The following is a 25,239-nucleotide window of genomic DNA, read 5'->3' as shown; positions in this document are numbered from 1 at the left end:
ACTACTGAGGTGAGTGCCCACTGTAGTGACTGCCAGCTGGGAAGGACCCCATCCTCCTAACACTTGCCTGCTCTGCACATAGCCTGAGGGGTGGACCATGGATGCTTAAGGCTTCCTGTGCCCGGACGAGCTACGGCGCTTGCACAGCGTGCTCCCCGCCCCCAGGACCCTCCCCCGCTTCCCCCAAACCTCCTCCTTGCACAAAGGGAGCACTCTCCTCCAGGCAGCCCCCCAGCCTGCTCACCAGCCATCTGCCGCCATCCTGCCTGCTTGTCTCTGGCTGCACAGGGCACTTCTATCCCTGCAGCCTCCACCCCGGTCCAGTGTGTCTGCATGCCTGTCCCCTGCCCCCCGTCCCCTATCTCTCCTTCGGCCACCCTGGGACCCTACCCCCACTCCCCATCCCCCCTGGTTCTTCCTGCCAAGTGCCCCAAGCCCAGAGCTGGGGGTTTTCAGGGCTCCTTCGCCCTCACCCGACCCCCTTCCAGGCTGCTCTGGCTACGGCTTCACTCTCCGCCCCCCTCCCCACCTCTGCTGCCCCTTCTCAGGTCCCCGCCCCCTCCCCGAGTGCTGGTCTTCTCTTCAGGGTCACCCATTCCTGCCGTTAAACGACTCCTCAGTGAGCCTGTCCAAAACGCTCTGCTTTCTTCCAAAGCATAGGTCACCTTCCAACTACGTAACTGTCGTATTACGGTTATTGTTTAACCTACAGCCACTGTATGTGAAGTTCACGAGGGCAGGAATTTAAAAACCTCTGTCGCGATGTCTCCCAAGTGCCCAAGAGAGGGGCTGGCACAGAGCAGGTGCCGAGTGCCTGCTGAGGGACGAAGGACAGATCCCCCACGGAAGCTGCCTCCTTCCCTTGGCTTATCGTCAGCGCTGGCACCCTGCTGGCCGTGCCTCGCCTTAGCTGGCGGGTCGCTGCAGGCCCCGGTGAGGCCACCCTCCGTCCACGGGGCGCTCTCAGCAGGGACTCGGGCCTCACTTTACCCCCTCGTCCACTCCGTCCCCGTCGTGGGAATCCTCCTACTCGGACGCATCCCTCTGTGATGGACGTGCGGTCCACGCGGCTGTGGCCTCCACGGTTTCCCAGCAAGGGCGCTGTGGGCTCCTTCCCACTGAGGAGCATCTACCGTAGCCGGAGGCCCAGCCTGGGCTCAGCCACCACTGTGCCCGGGGCCTGCGTGCAGGGCCCTGCCGGCCAGGAGGGGACAACTCCCGACGTGGACGCCCCAGTCCGTGCCCCGCCCTTCCCCCACAGCAACCCCGCATTGTGAGCTGATCGGCTCCCTGCCCTGGTTTGCACACCTCTGACGGCAGCCCTGGCTGGCCGGCCCTCGGCTTCTCTGAGCTGCCCGATTGTCCTGGGCCCATGTTTCCACCTGGATTCTCCTTCCTCTCGTTTGCAGGAGTCCTTTACAGCTAAGCGTTAGGCCCTTGCCAGTTCTAAACTCTGAGCAAACGTCTCTCAGTCTGCTCTCAGTGGTCTATTCCTGGTGTTCTTTGCCCCACAGGAATTTTTACTTTATGTAAACTAACCCTTCAAAACCTTGTCTCACGGCTGTGCTTCGGGGGTTAAGGAGCTTTTCCGCACTCGCAGCTCACAAATGTATTTTCCCACCGTTTTTTCTACTGGCTTGCGATTCTACTTTCCCACGGAGACTTTTAATCCTCAGGTCGGCCTGTGTACGTTAGGCTGGGTCAGTGTCCCTTTTCCCACAAACTGTGCTCCTCTGCCAGCCCCGCCCAGGACACAGGCCTCTCGTCCAGGGACCCACGGGCGCCCTCACCAGCACCGAGCCCGTCCGAGGGTCTGTGCGGACGGCTGTGTTTCTACAGTGTTTGCAGTGTTTCTACGGTGGGTTTGTAGCTTTTTTTTTTTCCCCAGATTTTTTATAATCTGGAAGGAACTCACTGCTCTTGACTCGTTTTCAAAGTTGACTAAACTTTTTTTAAAGTTTCAAGGTCCAATGTGGATCTTTTTCTTCCATATAAATTTTAGAGTTTAAGGAGGTTCTTAAAAAATCAAATGTCATTCTGATTAGGATTGTGCTGGATTTAGCACAGCTTTCCCATCCCTTCTACTTTTTTTGTATAATTCTGAAAGTGTCTATCAAGGAGCAGGTGCTGGACTTGGATTTGTGACCCGTCTGCGACGGGGACGGACGGGCTCTGACTCCATCTGCATGTCTATCTGCGGCGCCTCCTTGAGCCTTTCTCTCAGGTGTCCTCTTTGCTTGACGCTTTTTGGGTTTTTTTCCCACATGTGAGTTGGATGTTTGATAATCTGTCTACGAGTGGCTGCTCTAAACTTACATTTTCCCGCAAACTCTCTAAGCTCTCGCTCCCTCTCTTCCACACCAAAGTGAAAACCTGCACAATCTCTACTTGCACTTGCCACGGTCTCGCCTCCAGATTTAAAAAAACAAGAGCCATGCAGTTCGGATCACTCGTGGTTTTTTAGGGGCAAGTTTCGTGTTTTGTCAGGAACTGTCCTAGCATTTACAAAGCAAGAGCTCAACAACCAGTCAAGCACGTACTTCTAAACCAAATTTTGCTGGTTTTGGTACTGCTGCTAAACCCTATCTTTCCCTTTCTTCGTTCCTTATTTGGATTCACTTTTCGTTTGGGTGGACTCCCCCACATAATCTTTCCAGCAAGGGCACTCAAATCCTGAAACCCTGTGTCTCTAAATGCCTTTCTTTTGTCCTTAGCTAGTGTCTGGCCAAGGGCAGAATTCTAGGGTCACAGTGCAAGGGTTCTCTCTGGGGCCAGGTCCTACCTAACCCCGCTTTCCTTTCCAAGAGTTCGCTCTTCAACAGGGAGACGCTCACAGATGCAGGTCACACATCGATTCTGGCGAAGATTTGAGTCAGGACTTGGACGTGACCTCACCCTCAGGCCACCCCGGCAGGCGGTCACCTCCGAGCTCCTGGCCCCCCACGCGGCTGCCCAGGCTCTGTGACAGGCTCCAGAGCAGCGCTGCCCAGTAGGACTTTCTGTGACCATGGAGACGGGCTGCCCCTGGCGAGATGTGGCTATGGTGTGCCAAGTGCAGCGGAGGACATGAATTTTTAATTTCATTTTAACAGATTTAAACTTGAACTGACGCAGCCACGTGTGGCATGAGGGGGCCCACACTGGACAGCGCAGCTTGAGTCCTGGAAGAAGGAGGAACCCTGGGGACCCTGAGATTTGGTCCTCATTCTGCAGAAGGGAAAATCCAGGGCCCCGAGAGATGACAAGGTCCTTGTCGCATTCAGGGTGACTGTCAATGTAAGTTTTGTAAAGAACAAGCCAACACAACGGTGGGGTAAGAAGGGGAAGCAGTATTCGAGTGGCCATGAGGGCAGCTCTCTGGAGACAGTCCTTGCAGAGAGACTCAGGCGGGCTCAGACCCGCCAGCGGCCCAGCACAGAGTGCGCGGAGGCGGCTCCTCCTACCCCGAGGGCTGCGGGGGGCCGACGGGCGCGCCCGGAAGGCAGCCAGCAAGGCCTGGCGGGCGGCCACTGCTCTTTAAGAGAGCGCTGGGGGTCACGGCACACAGGGCTGAGTCATCCTTTGCCTGCAGGTTTGTTTTTTAATATATAAAATAAAAAAAGTTTGGCATCAACTGGTCTAAGAGGCTACAAAGCTCTGGGCTGACAGGCCCGAGGGCCCCTGGACGGCCCGGACGCCCCCCGGGCACGCGCTCCCAGACCTGCCGTTTCACCCTCTCAGGCGGGCTGTGACCTCCCTCTGAGAGGAGGAAACAGAGAGAGACGGGGTTGCGAGCAGCGCCACAGGTGGCACAGGGCTGTCGGCCACTAACTCGGAATGCGGACCGGCCGGAGATAACAGCACGGGCGTCCAGGTGGCGAGCGGCACCGCACACGGCAGCTTTCACTCAGTGCCTTTTTATTGCCATTGGGTTTGTGACCGTTGATAGAGTGATGATTTTAGGAGCAACGGGTAGACTAAAAAACCGTGGCTGGGAGGCTCTCGGAAGAGAGGGGCCAGGAGCTTCAGAACCTGACGAAGGTGGCGTCGATCTGCCGCACAGTGGGGAGGGCCAGCATGATCTTCCGCCGGTACTGGGGGTCCTTCTGCAGGGGGTTCCGCTCCAGGTACACCGTCTCCAGGCTCTTGGCGCCCTTGAGCTCGTCCAGGTCACTCCAGCAGTCCAGGAGGTTGTCGTTCATCTGGGGGAACATGCGCACATCGGAGAAGCCTTAGGGCGCTACAGCCCCGCACCACGCCCCCCCCTTCAGAACACGACAGCCCTGCCCCGCCCCCTTCAGGACACACCAACCCGGCCCCCCAGCCTCTCCACGTCGGGCACGAGGCCCCCAATCAGAAGAGGGGTGACCAGCACCTCACGGGGCCTTCCATCCATCACGGCACATCCTGGCCGGGCCGCATCTCACGTGGGATGAACCTGGACACGGTGCCACGACAGGGGCAAATCCATGTTCAGTCCAGCAGAGGGAAGACGGGGCAACACGACCCCACCCCACCCCGTCTCCAGGCAAAGTGTTGCAGCCGGTTCGGCTGTATTTTCTACAAACCATCCTCAGCTATTGTCCCCAAGGCCTGACTATGCGCTCTGATGACAACACGGCCAACAGACCAGAGGTCGCTCGCCGGACACTCACGGCACGAGGGGCCTTGATGGCGTGCACCCCCGGGACACCCACCGCCCGCCTCTGTGGCGGAAATGCTGCGCCACGGCTGATCCCGTCCAGGATGCGCCACGTCAGGAGGACCGGCTCAGAGCAGGTCAGGAGGCCCCGTCCTGGCTCTGCTGAGGCCCGCGGGGCTGGGGCCGGTGGGTGGGGAGACCTCTCACTTTTCAAACCGCCGTCAAGGCGAGGGCACGCAGGGCCTCTGGGTTGGAGCACGCGTCACCCGGCTTGGTCCACACCTGTCGCGTGGATGCCGTGGCCCTTCTGCTGGCGCTCCAAGAGACCAGTCTTCAGTTTCCAAAGACTATGGCAGACGGACAAGTGAACACAAACCAGAGAGCTGCCTCTGTGAACGTGAGACGTGCCCTGGAGGGCCGGAGTGAAGGGCGAGGGCAGGGGGCTCGGATGGCACCCGCGGGGACGTCACCGTCATGGCTCCCGGCTGTGCGGTGGCTGCGAACGCTCAGTAACCAGCTCCCAGGAAAGCCGAAGAGCCCCGACGTGTGGTGTCCGCCAGCTTCTGGGGCTCATTTCACGCTGACCGCAGCACCGGGAAGGGAGGCGCACGGCAGGCTCCAGCGCGTCGCCACCCGTGACATGTGACAGGCGACAGGGCTGGGTGTGCAGGGCGGGCGGGGACGCTGCCGCGAGTGGATGCCCCGCACCTGCTGCTCTCACCCCCTCGCTCCGGCCGCGCCCAGTTCTAGAAATTGCGCTTCAAGAGACACCAGGCCCGGGGCCCGCCATGCACACAGTGGTGGGAGGGGCAGACCTGTTCCCTCTGAACCTGTGAGGGCGGAAGCGGGGTGGCTGAGGTTACACGGCAGCAGCCCCCCTCAGAGAAGGTATGACACCTGTCCGCGTGCGGGAGGTGAAGAAGTGGAGGCCCTTGAGGGTCCCATCCATGGCCACTTGGTGGGGACAGTGCAGAGGGTTCGAGCACTGACCAGGCACTGGATTAAGTCTCTTGAGAGAAGGGCCCAGTTTCGCTGCAGCACCGGGGTCTCCAGGGAGGGAGAGGATGTCGGCTGCGCCGCAGAGCGGCTGTGTGGTGGGGTCTTCGGGCGGAAGGTGAGAGCGGCCTGGAGGTGGGAGTGAGGACCGAGAGACCACAAGCCACCTCCAGGTCCAGGGCTACGTTCACAAACGGTGACTGAAAATCTAGGCTTGGTTTCTTATGACGACTTTTCCTTGAATACAGATCACATTTTCCTATTGTACATCTAGTGATTTTGGATTGAACAGTGGACATCGGGGCTAAGACGGTGTAGAGACTGCCACAGGCTGGGTTCCACACTTCTTCAGGGCGGGTCTCCAGGAAGTCAGGCCCCTCTGACCTGGTGGCAACCAACCTCCAAACTCTGCCTCCTCTGGACACACTGCTGAAGCTTGCTTCTAGGCTTTATTAGGGTGGGTTTGGAGGGTGTCGTGTCTGAGACTGTGGTCCTTACCCCTAAGGCCTGGCCCGTTTGGTGTCTAGCTGGATGTCAAGGGTGCTGGTGAGACCTCCACCTGGGCAGGGCTGGAGCTCCATCGTCCCCCAGCTCTGCTCTCCTCCAGCAGAGCTAGTGGGAGAGCCGTGAGCGGGGTGGTCTCGTGCCCAGACTGCCCACCGCTCAGCCACAGACTGGCAGGCGACCCCCACGTGGACTTCCGGGGCCCTTCTCTGCACAGCGATCCCCTCTCTCCAACACCTTGCCCTGAAGAGTCCAGCTGCCATGAACTTCGACCTCTGCGTCTTCAGCTCCACAGAACTGCAGTGTTCCGCTTAGGAAGCTGGTCCTAGGCAGAGCAGGGCAGCCCGGGGCTCACTGTGCCACCCCCGTTCTCAGGGCCTGCGGCCTGCTGTGCACTGCCCGAACAGAGCAGCCTCGGGCCTTGGTGTCTGTTCATGGCGGGAGGGCTACTCTGGCACCAGTTCCACTGTCACAGCCAGTCTTGTCTTTAACAACTTACTGCACATTATGAATCTCTCACAGAGATTCTCCTAGATTCTCCCAGAGAGTATACAATGCAGGGTTTCTCAGACTCGCCTATTAAAGGAATGCTATTTTCACAGAACTTCATGTGGGCCTAGTGTGCCACGTGCTTTGGGAAAGCCAGATTTCCAAAACCCAGAGGCTGGCCTTGTGGAGGGCCCGAAGCCTGCTCCTGAGCACGGAGTCACAGGGGACCCGAAACTCAGAGCAGGACTCACAGGTGCCTCCACCGCAAAGGGAGACAAGCTCTCCCAGGATAAAGCTTTAAAAAGTATTCTGTTAAGCGTTAGTCTACGACACTCCTCTCGTACAACATGAGCTGCCCATGGGGCCAATGCAAAGTGTGCAAAATCAGAACCAGAGGGAAGCAATATCCCCCGTGGCGTTGGCTGCAGCTGCTTGGTTACCAGAAAGAGGCCAATGCAGCGGAGAATCACGAAAAAGACGCGCATGCCTTAAGCACTTTTACCTTGAAACGTGCAAGCAGCACATTCATTTAATAAAAGTAGCAATATTACATTGCTTAGGAGAAGTAAGATCTTTTCGCAGCAGAATCTACTTAGAAACCTTCTCCTACGCCGCTGGCGGCTGACGCTCCGGCAGGGCCGCCACCTCCTCCTCTTCTTTCTCAGTAGAGTCGTTTGTGCCTGACACACACTGTGTGCTTTCTGTGTCACAGGTCACGGCATTTCCAATGCCACTGTGCCGTTAGTCCCCGGTGGTGCGCTTACTCTCTTTATAAACCCCAGGTCTTAGAGTTTAGGGTGTTCCACAGTCCAGCCAGCCACAGGGCACTTTTCTCTAGGACTTAGTAAATGTGGACCTGGGAGTTTTACTCACCACCAATGGCACATTGTAAAGGATCTCTTTGACACAGGTAACTTTCAGAGATTCTTTTCTTTTTAAAAATACATTTATTTATTTATTTTTGGCTGCGTTGGGTCTCTGTTGCTGTGTGCAGGCTTTTCTCTAGTTGCGGTGAGCAGGGGCTACTCTTTGTTGTGGTGCACAGGCTTCTCATTGTGGTGGCTTCTCTTGTTGTGGAGCACGGGCTCTAGGCACATGGGCTTCAGTAGTTGTGGCGCGTGGGCTCAGTAGTTGTGGCACACGGGCTTAGGTGCTCCGCGGCATGTGGGATCTTCCCGGACCAGGGCTTGAACCTGTGTCCCCTGCATTGGCAGGCGGATTCTTAACCACTGCGCCACCAGGGAAGTCCCCAGAGATTCTTATCTTTGTATTTTTCCAAAATGGAACTCAAAACCATTCACCTGTATTGTCTCCACAGAAATTCCAGGATCTCTGGAAGCCTCATTGAAGGGAAAAAAAAAATGGTCTTTATGTCTCTTTTTTCAATTTCTGCACAACTGAGACGTAAAGGAGCAAGGTGTGGGGTGTGACCTTCCAGGTACGCCCGTCTTCTTAAAGAGTCTCCCAGAAGGTATAATTTTTAGTTTTTTCCATCTAGAATGTTTCCCACTTCCTTCTCTCATTGTTTTTTCTGTTAAATGAAGTCGACCTTTAAAGACACCCAGCTACTTGTCGTGTAGCAGGGCCCTCGTTCTGGATTCAGCCGCCTGCTTCCTGTGGTGCCACCTAGCTCGTTCTCGCAGACCCTCTACTTCCTGACAGCGGGAAGTTAGGCCTACATCACACTAAACACTTCTGGCGAGCACACTGAAGAGATGAAGCACGTCGGGGGACGCGAGGCATGAGGCTGTCCCTCTATCGGGGAGAAGTTTGGTCCTGTGGACACACTGGCGACGCCCCGATGTCTCTGGGGAGCACGTCTCCCCTTTGAAATCAGCAAATTCTCGGCGGGGTGATACTTGGCACATGTGCGGACACCCTGCTCGTCCACGGTTTTAGCGTCTGGTGATGATCCTGCCTGAATCCCGGACTGGAATTCTGCTACAGAACATCACCCTGGCTGACATTCCCCAGCAGACTATCTCGTGGTTTTCAAGACCCAAACTTCATACGATGTATGCATTTCCCATTACAATGGTTTTTGGTGGCTGATATTTATATAGAAAATTTACATTTACTTCCCCTCAAATTCAATAACATTTTAAACAAAACTGAGGTGTGGGAGAATTCCCAAGATACATTTCCTACACAACAGAATCACTTCAACAGCGGGGACGTGTGCCTTGTATGTTGCTGGCATCAAAGAAGGTGTCTGTTACTTCATACAAAGCTGGGGTTCAAGAGAGAGCAAGGGGGAGCCCCTAGGAGACAAGCCAGTCTTTTCATAACCCCGTCACGGGGGTGGAATCCTGTTTTCTGCTGCATTCTGTCGGCTGGAAATGAGTCACTAAGGCCAACACACACTCACGGGGAGGGGTTACACACGGCGTGAATACCAGCACCTCGTGATGGGTCACAGTCTGCTTTCTTGCACACCTAGCGCTGTCTTACTGCCGGGCGCCCTGGGTGCTGGACTAACCCCAGCCCTCTGTCTCTGGACTCCTCTTCTGGTTGTGCGGATTCTCTGCGTGGTTCCCTGGCCTCTTCAGAGCCAAATTCCTTCGCTCCAATGCAACCAGCTTACCGCCAGACACACCTTCCTCCGGGGGTGGGCTGCACACCAGACCCCCGGCTCACGGTGGCTCACTCGGCCCCCCCAGCCTCTCAAAGGCTGGTTCTGGTCTTCCCAGACTTGCGCCAGCAACACGTGCTGACAACGCCCACGACTCAGTGCTACCACTAAGGGGCAAGGGACATGCTCACAGCAGGCCACCTGTGCTCTAGGGAAACCGGGACGATCTCGTAAGATGAGGAAAGGAAAGCACACAGGACACAAGCAGGGTCAGCAGGACGGCTAGACAAGGAAGAAGCACGCCTTAGACGCAGCACGAATCTTGGATCAGACCGAGCGCATCCGGACGACGCTCACTTTGCACACGGCAGTCACCGGGTGGAACGTGTGGTGGCGCCTGCAGGGGCCACCAGGCAACAAACCTGCTTCAGGAGGACACCCGTGTGGAACCCTGACACTGAGGACTTCGGCTTGGGGGTCATCCCGCAACCCCCTCAGAGGAGTCTCAAGACATCTTAGGCCCTGTTTCTCTTCCTATGGGCTCGGTGACACTGCTCCTGAGACAACACTGTCACCATGAGGCAAACACAAGGCACATTCCGGGATGACTGACTGCAGAGCCCATGCGACACCTCCTTCCGTGGTGCCGGTACACCCCTGCGCTGGGTGCACTGGCCCCTGGGCTGGGTCTGGAAGCCCTTTAGTCATGTGGCAATCCTCGGGTCTAACCGTATACTGTGCAGGGCTTCTCACACTTTCATGTGAACGGCAATCACCCAGAATCTTCTAAAATGCCCATTTTGGTTTGGTCTACATCCGGGGTGTGGCGGGGTCCGAGATCCCGCGTGGGTACCAAAGTTCTACAGCCCTGCCCGCAGTCCCATCCCAGGCCACAGCCTCCAGGGCTGGAGCAAACGGCATTTCACTCGGCAGGACCATTTCAGGTGAAGTGTCATCAACCCCTTGTGTATTAAACTTACCCAGAATTCCTGTAGCTCTGTTAGATGGCTGATATTTTCAATCTTTTTGATTCTATTTGACGCAATGTCCAACATCGTGAGTTTGTTCTAAAATAAGGAAATAAAATTTTTCCTGGATTACCTCAGATCAACAATGAGCACGCGACCATGCACATAGCGTTGGGCGCTGAGCTTAGAGCCATGAGGCGAGCTGCCCTCTCAGGACAGGAGCGTGCTAGCAGGGGGACGGCACTGCCCACCTCCTGCAGCCTCCCCACCCACCACCAGACCAGGCCAGTTGACACAGGATCCTCACGACCCCTTCACTGAGCTCTCATCATTGGGATCTGAAACTAGTTCCTTCAGATTCCAAGCCCTAGGCTCCCAGATCCTGGTCCACAAGGACCCCAGCGACACGCCCGGTCCCGGGAAGAGCAGCTAACACGAGGCCAGGGCTCTGAAGAGGGGGTAACAGTTGCAGCAGCATTTATTTAGTGCTCAACCCAAGGAAACATACAATTCCAAGTGATCCTTAGAACAGTGTTTTCTTCTTCTCTTAGGGCTGAGGAATCTGGGGCTTGGCGGGGGTGAAGGGGCCCTCCTTCCAGCACGGGAGGAAGGGCAGAGAGGGACGCCTGGGCACTGAGGGACACTGGCCTGGGATTTACCGCTGATGGGAGAGAAGAAGGGGGGCTCAGCCCCACTGGGGACAGCGTCCAGGCTCGCCCGCTGCAGGGTGGGCATCGCACTGTCTCGTGGGGACAAGGCTGTGCTCGGCCCTCTATTCCAGAAATGTCCAGCAGACGCCTACTTCCCAGCACACACCAGCTAAGCCCAAGGAATTTTTTTTAAAGTTCACAGAGTTTCAAGATTTAACAGAATAAGATTGTAGTGAAAACGAAGTCTTTAAAAGCTTGCACTGCTTGCTGAAGTATGTTTAACCAGACCAACTAGCAAGTCTTTCTAAAATCAAAAGGGAAACATTACAAGTTGGTTCACAGCCCCCGACAATACATTCTCTTCCTCTCTGCTCGTTTCTGATGGAGGCTTGCCTTCTTACATTTTCTACTGTGTTCCTGGGATTCTGACTCCAAATACCAAGTTTTAAGGGAAAGTTAAAAAAGAAGTCTCAATAAAATAAAAACAAAACCACACACACACACACACGAGCAGGCAGCCAGCTCTGCCGATCCAGAAGCGCTCCGGCCCTGGCCTCTGACTCCTTGAGGGCCGGGCACAGCGGCCTGCGCCATCTGGGCACAGACGCGGGTGAGGAGCTCTTCCACTGGCTTCTGTTGGGCTCATGGAGTCCGCTCAGATAGTTGGGTGACTACAGCGGGCTAGGAGGCGCCTGCCTGCAGGGCTCAGCGACTTTCAGAGCAAACAGGGACTCGGGAGAACTCTGCAGAAGGGGGCCACCATGGGCAGCAGGGCGGGGCCAGGGCAGGCCCGCTGCCCCCTGCTCTGCGGTGCTGGGCGGCGTGGGATGTGTGAGCGCAGGAACTGGCCAAGCTAAAGTGTCTGCGGCCCGCGGCAGGATGTGACCCTTGTGCAGCCCCAGCGGAAGGGCTCAGCACCAGGGACACCCGGCTGCCAGAACTGGCCCCAAACCTCCAGGCACAAGGATTCTGTCATGCGCTCAATACTACCTCGTGTTTTCCTGGGGAGCTGGACAGTGTTTTGAAAGCTCATTCAAAAGCAAACCAGTAAGAATTGCTTAAAAAAAACAAAAAAAGGAAGGAGACAGGGTGGGGAGAGCACGCACAGGAGAGATTACAACATCCACAACTGCAGTCATCCCCGCTAGACCCACAGAAAGAAAGACGACCCAGCACACGGAGGGGCAAAGAGAGGCAGCAGCCGGGCACCGGGGGAGGGGCAAAGAGAGGCAGCAGCCGGGCACCGGGGGAGGGGCAAAGAGAGGCAGCAGCCGGGCACCGGGGGAGGACTCAGCTGCGGGGTCCAGATGGTGGGTCTGCCATTGGGGAAAAGGATACTTACTGCCTGACCTCACACCACAAAGGTAAATTCCAGATAAATTAAGAGATAAAGCTTAGAAGAAAGTATAGGTATTTGATCAAAGATGTCAGAGGAAAGCCTGTCTCGTTTGATTACGAGAATCTTACAATGATTACCTTTAAAGCCACAACTGCTTTTTTTTTCTGTTTTGTCGCAGAGGTCCCAAAAGGGTCCGGTGCTGATCCCAGACGGAGGTGCAGCACTCCTACAGGGACAAGTCTAAGTTCCTGCCCCGTCCTGTGTGCCTGGGATCCTGCTGCTTGCTTGGGCCACACCGCTGCCATGGCCTCTCCCGCGTGGACCCTCCGCTGACCGTGGGGACCGGAGGTCAGGAGCCGGAGCGGACACTGCCCAGCTCCAACCACACGGCCTCCGTACGGCCGCACCTCTCAGAACCTGGCCTCAGCCTCCCGTTCTGCACCGGCCGAGTGTGCACCCAGTTTACACACCAGCTCTGTAAACTCTCAGTGTGATTCGAAGGCAGGGAAAGGCGACCAGACTCACTGTAGGCAAGTTCTAGCTATTCCAAAATTTTGCATGTAGATGTTGGTGAAATGAAATTCAGAACGTGGATTTCCCCTGAAAACATTGCTAATGGTGACTAGGCCCAGGGGCTGAGGCACAAAGGCCAAAGGAGCCTTTAAAAAGACTGAAACGCTGCGTTTACAACAACAGAAGTGACCAATCTGGTTACACTTGCTGGCAAGTCAACAAAACAGGAAAAAAAACCCAGTAAAATTGAATGAGTAAAAGTATTTTATTTGTCTTCAATACTGCACTGAGGAAAAGGTTTGCCTGCAGGCAGCTGAGGGGGCGCAGGGGCTTCCTGGGGGCTCAGGGCCAGCGCTACCCCTCCCTGCCCAGCGCCCCTAAGGCTGTCCTGTGCTGGGCGGGCAGGGCTGCTGACGGGCGGGCGGGAGGGAGCGAGACTGCAGGATCTGGGCTGGGGGCCGCTGCTGGCCCCGCGGACTGGGAAGTGCGTGGCCGGGAGCGGGAAGAGAGGGTGGGCTGCTGACGCCCACTAGCCCTCCGTGGGACAGGGACACCTAGGGGCAGCTGGGGTTTACTTTTTTCTTAACTTTAATTTTTTTTGGCCGTGCCCTGCGGCACGTGGGATCTTAGTTCCCTGAGCAGCGATCGAACCTGCGCGCCCTGCATTGGAAGCGCAGAGTCCTAACCACTGGACGGCCAGGGAAGCCCCCGGGGTTTACTTTTTAAAAATCTTCCCCAACGCCTACAGGGCCATGCAGTGAATCCACCCCCGCGACACACAGCTCAGCTCAGTGCCCGCTCAGGGCTGAGCAGAGACCGCCTGCGTCTGTGTTTCCCAGCGTGAGGAGGGATGGAAAGGTCTCTAGGACAGACCCCAGAGGCAGTGAGTCCCCTCGAGAGCCACCCAGAGGCCGGCGTGTGCTGCCTGCCCGTCGGGCACCCCACGCCCCCACTGCCCCACAGGCGGCCGGCGGGCTTACGTTGTTGTCCAGGCCCTCGATGACCTCGATGCCGTTGTGGCTGAGATAGAGCTCCCGCAGGTTCACCAGGCTCTGCAGGCCCTCGATCTTGGTCAGCCGGTTGCCCTGCAAGAGGGAGAGTCAGAGCAGCGAGGGCGCGCGAAGCCGCGTGGCTTCTGGGAAGCGGGGCCGCTCACCGCGGGCGCCTGACTGCGGGGCCTCCGGACACCACGGCGGGAACGGGACCCACACACACAGAAAAGCAAGACCGAAATCCGGGCTCTGCTGTACTGGGCTGAAGCTCACCCGCGGGGTTAAAGGCTTTTATGCAAAGCACTCACTTTTTCATCTACTTGGGGCAGGTCTACCTCAATTAATTTAGTAATTCAAAAATGTCAGAATCACAGAATATTTTAAAATAAAATCAGTTCTCATTTCTTTCAGCATCTACTATAACTCAAATTCAAGCCTAACGCCCTCTTCTTAAAGAAGTCTGCGCAACGTCTGCTTTCCAAAAGGCACCTGTGGTTTTAGGGGACCTGCCACACGGAGGTCCTGTCCCCAGAGCACCCCCCCACACCCCGCCTCAAGGGCCTGGTGCCACTCGCCTGCTCCTGACAAAAAGGAACAGGAGTTGAGGCACAGCCACGTGCTTCCCAACCCCCGAGACAGGCTGCATGCCCTCTGCATGGACGCGGGAGGGTCGCTCCCACCGTGGAGCCCAGCACTGTAGGTTCTGGAACGAGCTCCACCTTCTGAAGAGACCCTTTGGCTAAAAACCAGCTCGGACTCTTATTAGGAAAAGGAGCGTGACGCTTAGAGAATGAAACCGCGGTCCAGCGTGTGTCACGCACGTCTAAGGTCGGTGAAGTATAATGTCTCAATCGCGCACTGACGGTGAAACAGAGAGCCGATCAAAGCCCGGGCCCTGGGCCCGCAGGACAGGGGCGGCAGGGGCGGGGGGGTAGGGCGGTCAGTACCTGCATGCTGAGGACTGTCAGGTTGGTGAGTGCGTCCAGGTTCTGAAGCTTAGTGATCTTGTTTTTCCCCAAAAACAAACTCTCCAGGTTGGTTAACGCGTCAATATTTTCAATTGCCTGTGAAAATCAGGACAGGGCAGCACTTAGCTACCTGGGGAAGAGAAAGGTCTCTGGGCAAGGAGAGAGAGCTACCCGGGGCGTCGGGCAGGTACTTTTCCACTCTGGAAAATTTCCCATGCAACCTCACATGAAAGCACAACATGAGAACACAGAAAATGTGGGGGTGGGAGTGGGGCGTCAAGGCCCCCCCTTACTTGGGCTCACTCCCAGACCTCGAGTTTCCACAGAGCCCTGGAGCTCTCGGGACTTCTCAGGTCCCTCTAGTCCTAAAATTTAGAGTTGCCACATTATTACATGACTCTATGTAGGGTTTGTTAAAATGCATTCCACAGGAGAGAGACGCTGGGAGCTCTGGCCTTGGGATGCCCTACGGGATTCCTGGAGCAGGTGCCCCCGTTCCCTGACTCTCTGCCCCTCTTCCTGTTTCTGCCACCTGCTTCCTTGCTTCTCTTTGCTCCATGCCAGTGCTCCGCCATTCAGCTGGAGATGGATCTCCCACAGCGCCTCAGATAGCAGCCAGTTTAATCAACGCCCACTGACCAGGCCTCAGTCCGCGCCCTCTTCTGAGTTCACTGCTCTCCCAGAACAGGTTAACGATTGGCTTCTTCAGCAGACACTAAATGACCAGACCACGTGCACGGGAACACAGTGGGGCCTCCAGCAAGTGCAGACCGAGCATCCTGTCTGGCCCTTCACAGCAAGACGTGGCTGGGGGCAGTCTACGAGGACGATGCAGAGGGAGGGCGTCCTTAACCGCTATGGCCTGCATCCATTTGTGACGAGCCACCTTTCTCTCGGAAGATTCCACAGAGAAATACTCGATAAAATGCTGACATCTGGGCCACTGTCTAGTTTTAAGTGTGCTGCTTTGCTATTTTCAGCCATATCGCCACCATCGTCATGAGAGGCCCTTTGCCAGAACCACTCTCCTTGGTCTGCATCCTGCCCAGCTCATGAGGGCCAACCTGGGCCCTGACCAGTGTGCTACGAGCTTCCAAAAGTTGGACAGAGGGGCACTTGCGACTCGGAGGGAGGGGAAGAAGTGCTCGGAAGCCCCTGCCCCCAGCTGCCCAGCAGGGCAGGACAGGCCAACCGAGCCCCAGGCTGCGTGCTCCTTCCTGCAGCCCTGGCGTGGGGCGAGGCCCCGGCAAGCCAGCCCTCTGCTGCCCTGGGACACTTTCACTCTGCAGTACATTCAAAAGCAAAGCATCTGGGGCTTATCAGCTCACCTCGGGCAGAACCTAATGGAACGGTTTGGTAAGAATCACGTCATGGTTTGAATGGGGAGCAAGTGAACTCTATGTGCAGAAGAAAGGCTAGACCACTGCGCCTGGGCACACGCTCTTATTAATACTGACCCCCGGTCAGCACTTTTTCTTATGAAAAATACAGCCGACCACACACCCTGCACCCACACCGTCCAGGCCACACTGCTGCCACGTTCCCGCCACGCTCGCACCTACCCGGATGCGGTTGGACCCCAGCTCCAGCATCTGCAGTTGATGTAAGCTGCTTACGTTCTCAATTTTATTGATTTTATTGTTGACCAAGAAGAGCTTTTTCAGTCGTGTCAACTTATCAATTCCTTCAATGTTTCTCAGTAGATTAAAAGAAATATCTAGAATCCTGGGAACAGGCAAAACATTTATTTTTTAACGAGCGCAGATCACACAGAACTCAGAATGTAATTAACTTAGAGGCAGCATCCCAACCTGGGGGACCGTGCCTCACCCGGGGGCGGGGGCAGAATCTTGTGGCTGCCCAAGAAGGCCTGGGAGAGCTGGGAGGCAGCCTACAGGCTCCCAAAGCCTCTGAGCTCACAGGATGGTGCTGAGGGCAGAGACCAAGTCCTCCCCGAAGAGCCCAGCCAAAAGCCTCCACAGGCTTAATTTGCAGGCTGGGACTGTGGGCAAGCCAACGCACCCCTGGAGCCAGGTGCAGGGCAGGACCATGGGGCAGAAGTGCCTCCCTGGGCCTGAGAGCTGGGGCCCAGGGCTGGCTCTGGGGAGGCTGCACGGGCCCCGCCGTTGTCTCCCTGGGTCTCACGACTCACTCCAGCTCTGTCAGTCCCTCCAGGTTCTCAATCTTCTTGATTTGGTTGTCGTAAAGATCCAGCTCTCGAAGACTCTGTAGCTCCTCTAGATTCTCAATGCATTTAATTAAATTTTGACGGAGGCAGAGAGTCTAGGGGACAGAAAGAGGGCAGCTGACATAGGCCAACAGGGAGGCCAGGAGAAAGTACCCGCTGTTACAGGACAGGCCTTCCGGGTGGGAGGATGCGGTTTTCCTTCCCGTTTTCTAGAAAGCTGCTGACCTTGGAAAGGATGGGCAGGCACCCAAGGGAGGCTGGAGGCAAGCCCCATACCGAGCAGACCTACTTAGTGAGGGAGGCAGCGGGCAGTGAGGGTGCTGTGTCCCAGCAGAGGGAACCCTTAGCGGCTCAATTCTGAAAAACAGACTGGACTGAAGCGAGCTAAGGACTGCACAGGCTGGGGTGTGCGCGGCTGCGGGCGGGCTCCGACCTGAGGCACTGCAGGCGGCCGCACGCCCGAGCCACCGCTTGAACCTGGGGCGAGCCACCCAGCCTGCCGTCTGCCCTAGCAACCCTGCCAGGCTCAGGAGGAAAGGTGCCCGACGGCAGCTCTTGGTGCAGCCTGGCACCTTTGCAAGGACTGTCACTTGCGCGGAACTGACTGTTCTGGGTCTATCTATGTCCTTCGGGCGGGACGGACTCTGGAGTGTCACCTTCCGTGCAAGGACCGAGTTCCTCTCACCTTCACTTTCTTCAGCACCTCGAACCCTTCAATCTTTCCAATGCGATAATGATTCAAATCAACGTCCTGAAACAAGACAAGACCTAGCTCAGCTGCAGGCAAGCGCCTGAAGACATGCCTCCTGGAATCGGAGCCACGAGGAGGCCGGGGGCGGGTGGAGGCGAGGGTGAGGGGAGAACGGGAGAAGCGCTACACGGAGTCCGCGCAGACGGGGGCGGGGACTCGGAGGCGAGCTGCAGAACGCTCCTCGGTTCAGCTTCCAGGGGAAGCGGCTTGAGGTAAAACTGACCCTCCAAGCGGGCGGGATGCGAAACCTGCTCTCACCCCTTTGCCCCCTTAGCACAGAGCACAAGCCCATGCTCTGAGGCCCGCGTCCCCACGGCCGGCCGGCTGCGGGCTCAGGGGAGGCCCCACGGGCCGCCTAGACACAGCGGCTGGCTCCGCCCTTCCCGGCAGCCTCCGCACGTTCCCGGGTCATTAATGCGCGGTGCTTCTCAGAGGCTGGGGATGGCAGGACCCCACCATATACAATGTAATCATCTGACCCATATAATTTATGAGTCAAAGGCGTTTCATGTGGTTAAACAGAAACGGCAGGTCAATCACTTGTATTAAAAACAGTGAGAACACAGGGACTCGGAGCCGACGGAGAGGCTCAGACAACTCCTTCCAGGGAGATCGCCCACGAATCTGGCACCTTCGTAAAAGACACCCTGACGGTCAGAGTGCTCCGCCACCATGCCCCCTGAGGCTGGGTTGAGCAGGCGGCATTACCTCTGCATTTCTGTCCAGGTTAATGGTTTCCATATCCACAGGCAGCTCTTGTCCTTCTGAAACAACAAGAAGAAAAGCCCATTCAGAGCCCCCAGTCTCCAGGAGGACGCAGCCCCGGCGTCCGCGGAGAGCTGGGTCGGGCTGCCTGGAGCACAGAGCCAACTCGAACGCAGAGGAGAAACCAGCAGGCAACACCCGGAGGACATGGATGACGTGGCAGAGCCAACACCTGTCTGACAATGGTCACCGTTCAAGAGTCTCAGTTTCCTGAACTCAGCAAACGCCTCCCAACTTCCATCTGTGCTGCACAACTTCCCAGGAAGGGAAATGCAGTCTGACGCTGTTGTCAGAAAAGCCGGGGGAGGGGGAACAGTGACCGAGCCTCAAGTGACCCCAACCAGGGGCCAGGCAGCTGCCCACCACCACCTCCTGGTGATGCCCGAAGCTGCGTACCTGGTGGTAGCCTGCCTCCCAGTCTTTCCCTTCTTGTCTGTGACAATAAATCAGGTCATTTGAATATAGATCATGCTGGGCACATCAGATGTTCTAGGATGTGCCTTTTATTGCTTTGGAAAGTGGCCCAGCATCTACAAACACGTCTCTCTGCAAAGAGCAAAACAAAATGAAGCTCAGCTCGACAGACAAGATCAAAGAGCCTCGCTGAATAATTTAAATACACCTCTTGCCGGGGAGGACGAGGAGCCAATCCACCCTGGAGAGCGGGTCTCCCGGTCCAGGGGGCCTGAGGAGGGCGCCACCGCTCCCGCGGTGGGGTCTGAACCTACTGCAGCACACGGTCTGAAAGGATTAAACACTCTCCGCAGCCTGCGTGCATTAGGGTCTGAATGAGGTCACACACTGTAGCTGGATGGCACTTCTATAAAGTCTCCGTTTGTTCTTGCAATTTGTTGTTGAAGAAACTGGGCCGCCTGCCTTGGAGAGGCGCCTCCTCGGTGACTGCTGTCTGGCCCGTGCCCCCGGGGACCGCTTGTCACCGCTACCGTTTGGCCGGCTTCCTTCAGCTGCCTCTTGCCGATGGCAACACTGCACCTGCTCCTGCGGCTGAGCGGGCTCACAGCCCCGGCCGGCCTCGCGCCCCCAGCGCCCCCCAGAGCCCCCCAGTCGGGGCGGCTCGCAGGCTGGACTGGAGGCCTCGGACAGGCACGCCCGCCGCAGGCCCAGCCTGACAAAGACGTGCTGGCGCCACGCTGGCTGAATCCACCGCGCCGCCTTTTCCATAACCATCGACAACGGCTAGTTAAAAAAGCATGTCATTTACTCTAGTTCAGCCATAGCTTTACAAGATGTCCACCAACCCAAAAATTAAATAAAAGGAGCTGGGCAAAACCAAGAGGTATGCCCAAACGATCCCCCTACAAAAGACAGCACAGCCAACGGCATGAACTCAGGAAGCTGCCACGAAAGACGCGCGCCACAACAAAGGCAGAGTGTCCAGGCACATGGTCACGAGGCTTAAAGGGTTCTGTTTGTAACACATCCAGCACAGGGCAGTGCTCAAAATGGCAGCTTAACCTTTGAAACAAAGTTACCAGCTATCTTTCCAAACCTATCCTGTATGTTTTAAGTTTTAAAACAACTTATAGAAAATAAGTGAATGGTAACAGTTGTCCCGTTTGAATTTGTTTTACTTGAACTTAAGATCTAAATAAGTACAGGCAGGAGCAAGTCCTGTTTCTCTAAGGACCTATACAGATGCACCTTCCCAGTGGACTTCTAAGCAGCGAGCGGCCTGGGAGAAAGAACAGCGGATCCAGACAAGTCGGGGTGCAGTCCAGCTGCTCCGCTTTGTAGCCGGGCACCCTCGGGCGAGTCACAGGGAGCCTGTGCTCACGAGCCAGGGGAGAGCCCGTGACAGGGCTCTGTCGACATGCCAGGCATTCAGATGTGAGGGCAGGTGGCACTGCCACCGCTTGGCCTTCCTGTGACTGAGTCAGCAGCAAGAGCTTTCACCCATCACTCCCGTGTACTTATTCCACCCACATCACTTCCAGAATATCGACTCTGAAGTTTCAAAGTAATGTGACTGGTACTTTTGTGGTAATCTCCTTTTGCCTTAAAATTAGGTTGCCATAGTTACCAATCATCTTCACTGGCACAGAGCACGATGTTATTTTAAAAATTAGTTCTGTTTTTATTATCATAACGGTAATGCATGACTATTAATACCTTAAATACCCATACACTGTGTATAAATCTAGAAAATGCAGAAGGTACAAGACCCTCTCAAACCTGCTGTTTAGAGAGACTGCCCCCCCGCCCCCACCCCCCGGCCAACAACAGTTTGATGTGTTTTCTCTCTTAAGTAAATAAAACTACATACTATTATTAACATTTTAAAAATAAAGATAGGATTTTAACATGCATACCATTTGTAAAAAATTTGCTTTTTTCACCTAATAATATATCTTGGACATCTTTTTGTCTGTTTGTATGGTTTCTCTCACTCCTTTGAATGTAAACTGATTTTCTAAGCAAGCAAAGAAAACCAAAAAAAAGGCTCAGATCATAGTTTGGGAGGGCGAAAACCCACCATTACACGCTGAGAACTTACTTTTCTCATCTCTAAATGCATTTTGTTGTTGTTAATCGCTAAACCAATTTAGAAGTTGATCCTCAGGCCTACAAGTATGCTGGAGCAGGACTCAGAAAGGACTAAGATACAATTAGGTTACATTACCAGGGTAGGAAAAGAAAGCACAGCAGTTAGCCAAACTGTTTATTTCAAATCTCACTTTCTGAACATGTGGTTAATAAAACAATTTTCTGGTTCTGTTTCAGATGACACATTAGCATCAATATCATTAGTATTGGCCGTCAATGGAATCAGGAAAAACTTCATCCTGCCTGCAAGTGCCATAAGTGTGTAGCTGGCTCAGGGAGCACCTCAGAGGGCGCCCTACTCCCAGAGCCTACGCCCACCGCCCCTGGCCACCGAGGGCCTCCAGAGTCAGCCAGACAAACGCCCGGGCGCCACCCGGGGGCCGATCACATGCCACAGAGCCCCACCCTCCTCCCGCTTAGTGAGTTTAAGGCTCTTAACTCGGCCTGGTACCTTCTGGGTCCTCTTCCCCCCGCTCCTCTCCATCCTTCAGGCTGTGCGCACTGAGGTCGGCCACCATCCCGCTGCTCTGCTTCTTCCCTTCTTCATCGCCCGACTCTTCCGATTCCACCCGCCTGTCAACTGAACCCACACACATCCATAAGAACTCACACCCACGTTAGGGGGCCCTTTGAGGAACATATAACAGATTGACATCCAGTTGGAAGTCAAAAAGACTTCATTCAAAAATGTTTGTTGAACTCAGTTCAACAAACATTTGAGTGTTTTCCATGTATGTCCCGGGTACCACCTGAGGCATCCAGTGGAGGGGGGAACTGTGGGGGATGGGAACGGGGCACAGCAGGGAGGCCACAGGGGTACAAAAGTGAGTGACATACTATTCCTGCCCTCAAGGAACTCGTGAAGAATTACCAGGTGTTCTGGAAGGCCTGGGTGGTTTGTGATTAAACGCCCTAGTGGTTAACACACAGAGAAGCACCTCCTGTCCGGCTCCCTTTTGGCCTGGATGTCCACGTAGAGGGGACCATGTGACCCTCCCGCCACATACCTTCATCCATGCTCCACTATCCATTTGGCCAAGAAAACCAGCCCAGTTCACAGGCCCACGTTCTGAAAGAAATCAAGACTAACTCAAATCAGACTGTGGGCAGCGGGGAGCTCTAGAAAAAGGAGAAGACAGCCAGTAGTGCTAAATGCCCCACAAAGTCACTGATGCTGAATGTCAGGGCACCGTGACACCAGCGCACAGTTTTGAAAGGCTGGTAAATAAATATTTTTTGAATTAGCAAATTAGGCAATGATTAAATGTGGCAGACTGGTAAAAATTCTTTGGCAAGACTGTCAAATAATTTCCTTTTCCTAACTTTTTTTGCAACCTCTTTTGGAAATCTGTGGAAGACCTGGAGCACTAATGGACTGCTTGGAATCATCAGCCACCTGAAAGTATTCTCTTTTCTCCCACTACAGCTTATTTACAAAGGGGTATGCTCTTTGAGGGGAAGGCAGCTATTTCACCTTTGTATCTCCTGCTGGGCCTAGCAAAGCAGCACCCAGGAAACGACTGCTGGATAAGTCCTGATGAAATCCACCTCTAAAACCTCCAAACCCATTCCTTCTTCCCTGCCCTGGCAACTGCCTTGGATCAGCTACTCATTACCTGTGGCCTTGGCTCCTGCCTGGCCTCCTAACTGGTCTCTCGGTGGCTTGTCTGGCTGTTTAATCTATTCTCCATTGCTAGAGAATCTGATCTTATTCTAAAATCCAAATCTGATCTTTGACTCCAAAAATCTCTGGAACGCCACTGACTCTTCCTGAGTTTGCATCCTGTCTCTATAGACACAGCTTTGGCATGTTATTTCCTTTTCCAAGCCTCAGTCTCCTCACCTGTAGAAGGAGCTAGTATAGTACCTGCATCTCAGAGTTGCTGTCAGGCACAAGAACATGTGCATGACACGTACGTAGACATGTAATAAATTAGTTGTTACCAGGCACAGGTGGTCAAAGCTAAGGGACAGCAAGTTCTACTGGGCAATGGTCTGGTGCAGCAGAGCCCAGGGTGGGAGGGGCTTAGCTAATGAAGGGCAGCCGAAGTGAAACTTGGGACTCTCTCCCGAGGGACAGGGGCACGGGACAGCAGATCAGCACATAAGGTGACTATGCGGCACCGCGGACTATGGGCTGGCTCAAGGTATCGGCAGTGGGAATGGGAGAGGTATTAAAGATTTGGAGATATTAAGGAAGCAGGGGCAGCAGAGCTTGTTGATTAATTGGATGGGTGGGAGCCGGAGAGAAGGAATTGCCTGGGTTTCCTACTTGCCATTTACCAAGACACGGAAACAGCTGAAGAGAAAGTGGGAGTAGGTGGGAGGGTGGGAAGAAGGGGGATAAGAAGAGGCATTTCCCTGCTTAAAAAGACCTAACGGTCTGAAAGTCCAAGACCCTTCATGTGCTTCTCCCCTCCACCAAGGCCCTCCACGACCTTCCCTGCCAGCCTCACGGGCACTCTCCCTCGTTCAGTACGACTGTGCCACTCTTGGTTGAACTCTCCTCCAAACAGGTCACATTCCTGCACACCCCTTTGCCTTTGTGTGGTTTGTTTCACCTGAAACGATCTTTGCTCTTTCCCTCAGCCTATCTCCAACCTGGCTGACTTGTAGTTATCTTTCACGATTCAGCTCAGAGCTGGCTTTGGTTGTGCAGCCATCACTCACAAACATGCCTACTCTTCTTTCGCCGCCCCCCCTTCCCTAGCACTTGACACTGGAGACTGTGGCTGCTCTTCCGGAGCGCTCATGAGACCAGCGGATCGAAAAGTACAGAAGCACTCGAAGACATGACTGGCTCTCCAATTACGGTAAGCGTGTGCATGTAACTATATGCACACATAACATGCATATACTTTTTTTCAACAAAGCGCAAGAGTTTGATTTAGTCTTTTTGGAACTATGATCGCTTTGAAAACAGGAACCCGTCGATTTTGTAACTCAGCTCTTGGCTCCTGGTCACCCCTTCCCCACGAGAGGACCCTTCTCCACCCCCGCCACGTTTACCAATGACCCGACTCGGGCGAGTCCCAGGGAGCCCCGCGCCTTGTTTCCTCGTCAGCTGCCCCGGGACCGGGGACTCGCGGGGCTGGCTGAGGAACTCGGTGCGAGGCTCCCACCAGCTGGCGGACGCCGGGGCTGTGGGACCACCGCGCCCTCAGTCCCCACCCACGCGCCCGGCTCGCCCCGCCGCTGGCCCCGGCCCTAGGTCCGGCACCTCCCGGGCCGCCCGCGCCTTCCCGGCCGCTACCGCCTCAGCACGGGGTCCCGGGTCCCGGGCCACCCCCGCCCTGCCGGGTGGCAGATGTCAGGGGGCGCGCGCGGCGGGGTTCGGGCCGCGGCCGCAGGCGGGCCGCCCCGTTTCTCCCGGGCAAGGCCGGTACGGGTCGCCGCCCCCCGCCCGCTGGGCCCCTCGGTCGCCGCCCCGCGGGGCCGCTCACCCTCCATCATCTCCTGCGACTGTTGCTGTCCCGCGCCGCGCTCCGCCGCCATGTTGGCTGCTCTTCCCCTTTCCGGTATCTATCGCCTCAGGCCCCTCAGCCAATGAGGGCTCCCAGCTCAGAGCTTTCCCAGCCAATGGAATCACATGCGCTTGCGCGGCCCCATAGTCTCATGGGAGTTGTAGTCCTTCCGCGAGGCCGCACCGCCCCCTCAGATCCCGCGCCGCCAGCCACACCACCCGGCGGACAGGTAATTAGCGCACGGGAGGCTTTGGAGGCGGGGAGCGGGATGAGGGCAGGGATAGTCGGGGCCGCACGCACGGAGCCGAGCCTGCAGGCGGGCGGAGAGGAGTCTGGGAGCCGCTCTGGGCTCGTGGGCTGGTGGCCGGACACGGCGGGGCGGGTCCCTGCGTGGGGCTGCAAAGTGCGGGCCAATCGAACGCATCCCCGGCCCCTCCGGGCCTCAGCGTCTGCACAATGTGGCGACATTGTCCCGGCGTCGCCGCGCGGACTGAGCCCGTGTGAAGGGGCCACTTCCAGTCAACGCTCAGCGCAGGGCGCCCGCGCTCGTTCCGGGCCCGGGGCCTGTCCGCTAGCGGGTCCGCCCGAGGTGCCGGGAGAGCCGGTCGGGGCCCGGGACGCCGACCCGGCCACTGAGGGCGCCGCAGCCTCCGTCGGCCCCCGGCCCCGCGGGCATCGTGGGCCGTGAGGGAGCCGTCCTGCGCTCCCCGCCTTCAGGTCGAGGTCTCCGAGGGGCGAGCTCCGCGCTGCTCACCCTTCCTGAGACCAGAGGAAACGGCGTCCGCGGACCGTGCTGGTGGAGACCCTGTCTCTTTTGGCTCTTCCGAGGCGCCGTAGACGGACTCCGGTGCGTCCCTAGCAACCGTTAGCGCGGGCGTCTCCTCCCGGGCTCGC

General features: G+C 56.2%; 3 protein-coding genes across 8 annotated transcripts in view; 1 reads left to right on the top strand and 2 right to left on the bottom strand.

Annotated features, from left to right (window-relative positions):
• Positions 1-3,880: 3,880 nt before the first annotated feature.
• PPP1R7 (protein phosphatase 1 regulatory subunit 7) lies at positions 3,881-24,472 on the bottom strand. 4 transcript variants are annotated; one of them, XM_082466030.1, is made up of 11 exons: positions 24,325-24,446; positions 21,889-21,950; positions 21,321-21,461; positions 18,260-18,315; positions 17,486-17,551; positions 16,765-16,895; positions 16,175-16,337; positions 14,592-14,708; positions 13,633-13,737; positions 10,163-10,249; positions 3,881-4,181 (listed from the first exon to the last, which is right to left on the bottom strand). In XM_082466030.1, the coding sequence occupies exons 2-11, from the start codon at positions 21,896-21,898 to the stop codon at positions 4,005-4,007; spliced, it is 1,053 nt and encodes a 350-aa protein (XP_082322156.1). In that variant the 5' UTR covers positions 21,899-21,950; positions 24,325-24,446; the 3' UTR covers positions 3,881-4,004. The 4 variants fall into 4 exon arrangements, with proteins under 4 accessions (XP_082322156.1, XP_082322154.1, XP_082322155.1 ...); XM_082466028.1 differs by lacking the exon at positions 21,889-21,950 and having other exon boundaries at positions 24,325-24,472; XM_082466029.1 differs by lacking the exon at positions 21,889-21,950 and having other exon boundaries at positions 21,333-21,461; positions 24,325-24,472.
• SNED1 (sushi, nidogen and EGF like domains 1) overlaps positions 22,541-25,239 on the bottom strand; it is a 142,043-nt gene continuing 139,344 nt past the window's right edge. Inside the window, exon 34 of the transcript XR_014265013.1 lies at positions 22,541-22,552. The gene's annotated coding sequence lies outside the window, so the exon portion shown is untranslated. The remainder of the gene's footprint in view (positions 22,553-25,239) is intronic.
• The window catches only part of PASK (PAS domain containing serine/threonine kinase), a 42,219-nt gene continuing 39,550 nt past the window's right edge, over positions 22,571-25,239 (top strand). The window contains exons 1-2 of one of the 3 annotated variants that reach the window (XM_082466016.1): positions 22,571-23,028; positions 23,592-23,694. The gene's annotated coding sequence lies outside the window, so the exon portion shown is untranslated. The other 2 variants (XM_082466015.1, XM_082466017.1) reach the window with 2 other exon arrangements.

This window comes from Balaenoptera physalus, assembly GCF_965194825.1.
Source record: "Balaenoptera physalus genome assembly, chromosome: 6".
NCBI classification, from domain to species: domain Eukaryota; kingdom Metazoa; phylum Chordata; class Mammalia; order Artiodactyla; family Balaenopteridae; genus Balaenoptera; species Balaenoptera physalus.
The sequence above is the reverse complement of the archived record's forward strand: the minus strand, read 5'-3'. Positions and strand labels throughout refer to the sequence as shown.

Excerpts from the sequence above, each read along its gene's own strand:
- PPP1R7 (XM_082466028.1), bottom strand. The coding sequence starts at position 24,376 with ATGGCGGCGGAGCGCGGCGCGGGACAGCAACAGTCGCAGGAGATGATG. Across the intron at positions 21,462-24,324 it reads GTCGCAGGAGATGATGGAGG|TTGACAGGCGGGTGGAATCG; the intron begins GTGAGCGGCCCC and ends GTGTGGGTTCAG. Across the intron at positions 16,338-16,764 it reads GAGGGACTGACAGAGCTGGA|GATTCTAGATATTTCTTTTA; the intron begins GTGAGTCGTGAG and ends GCCTGTTCCCAG.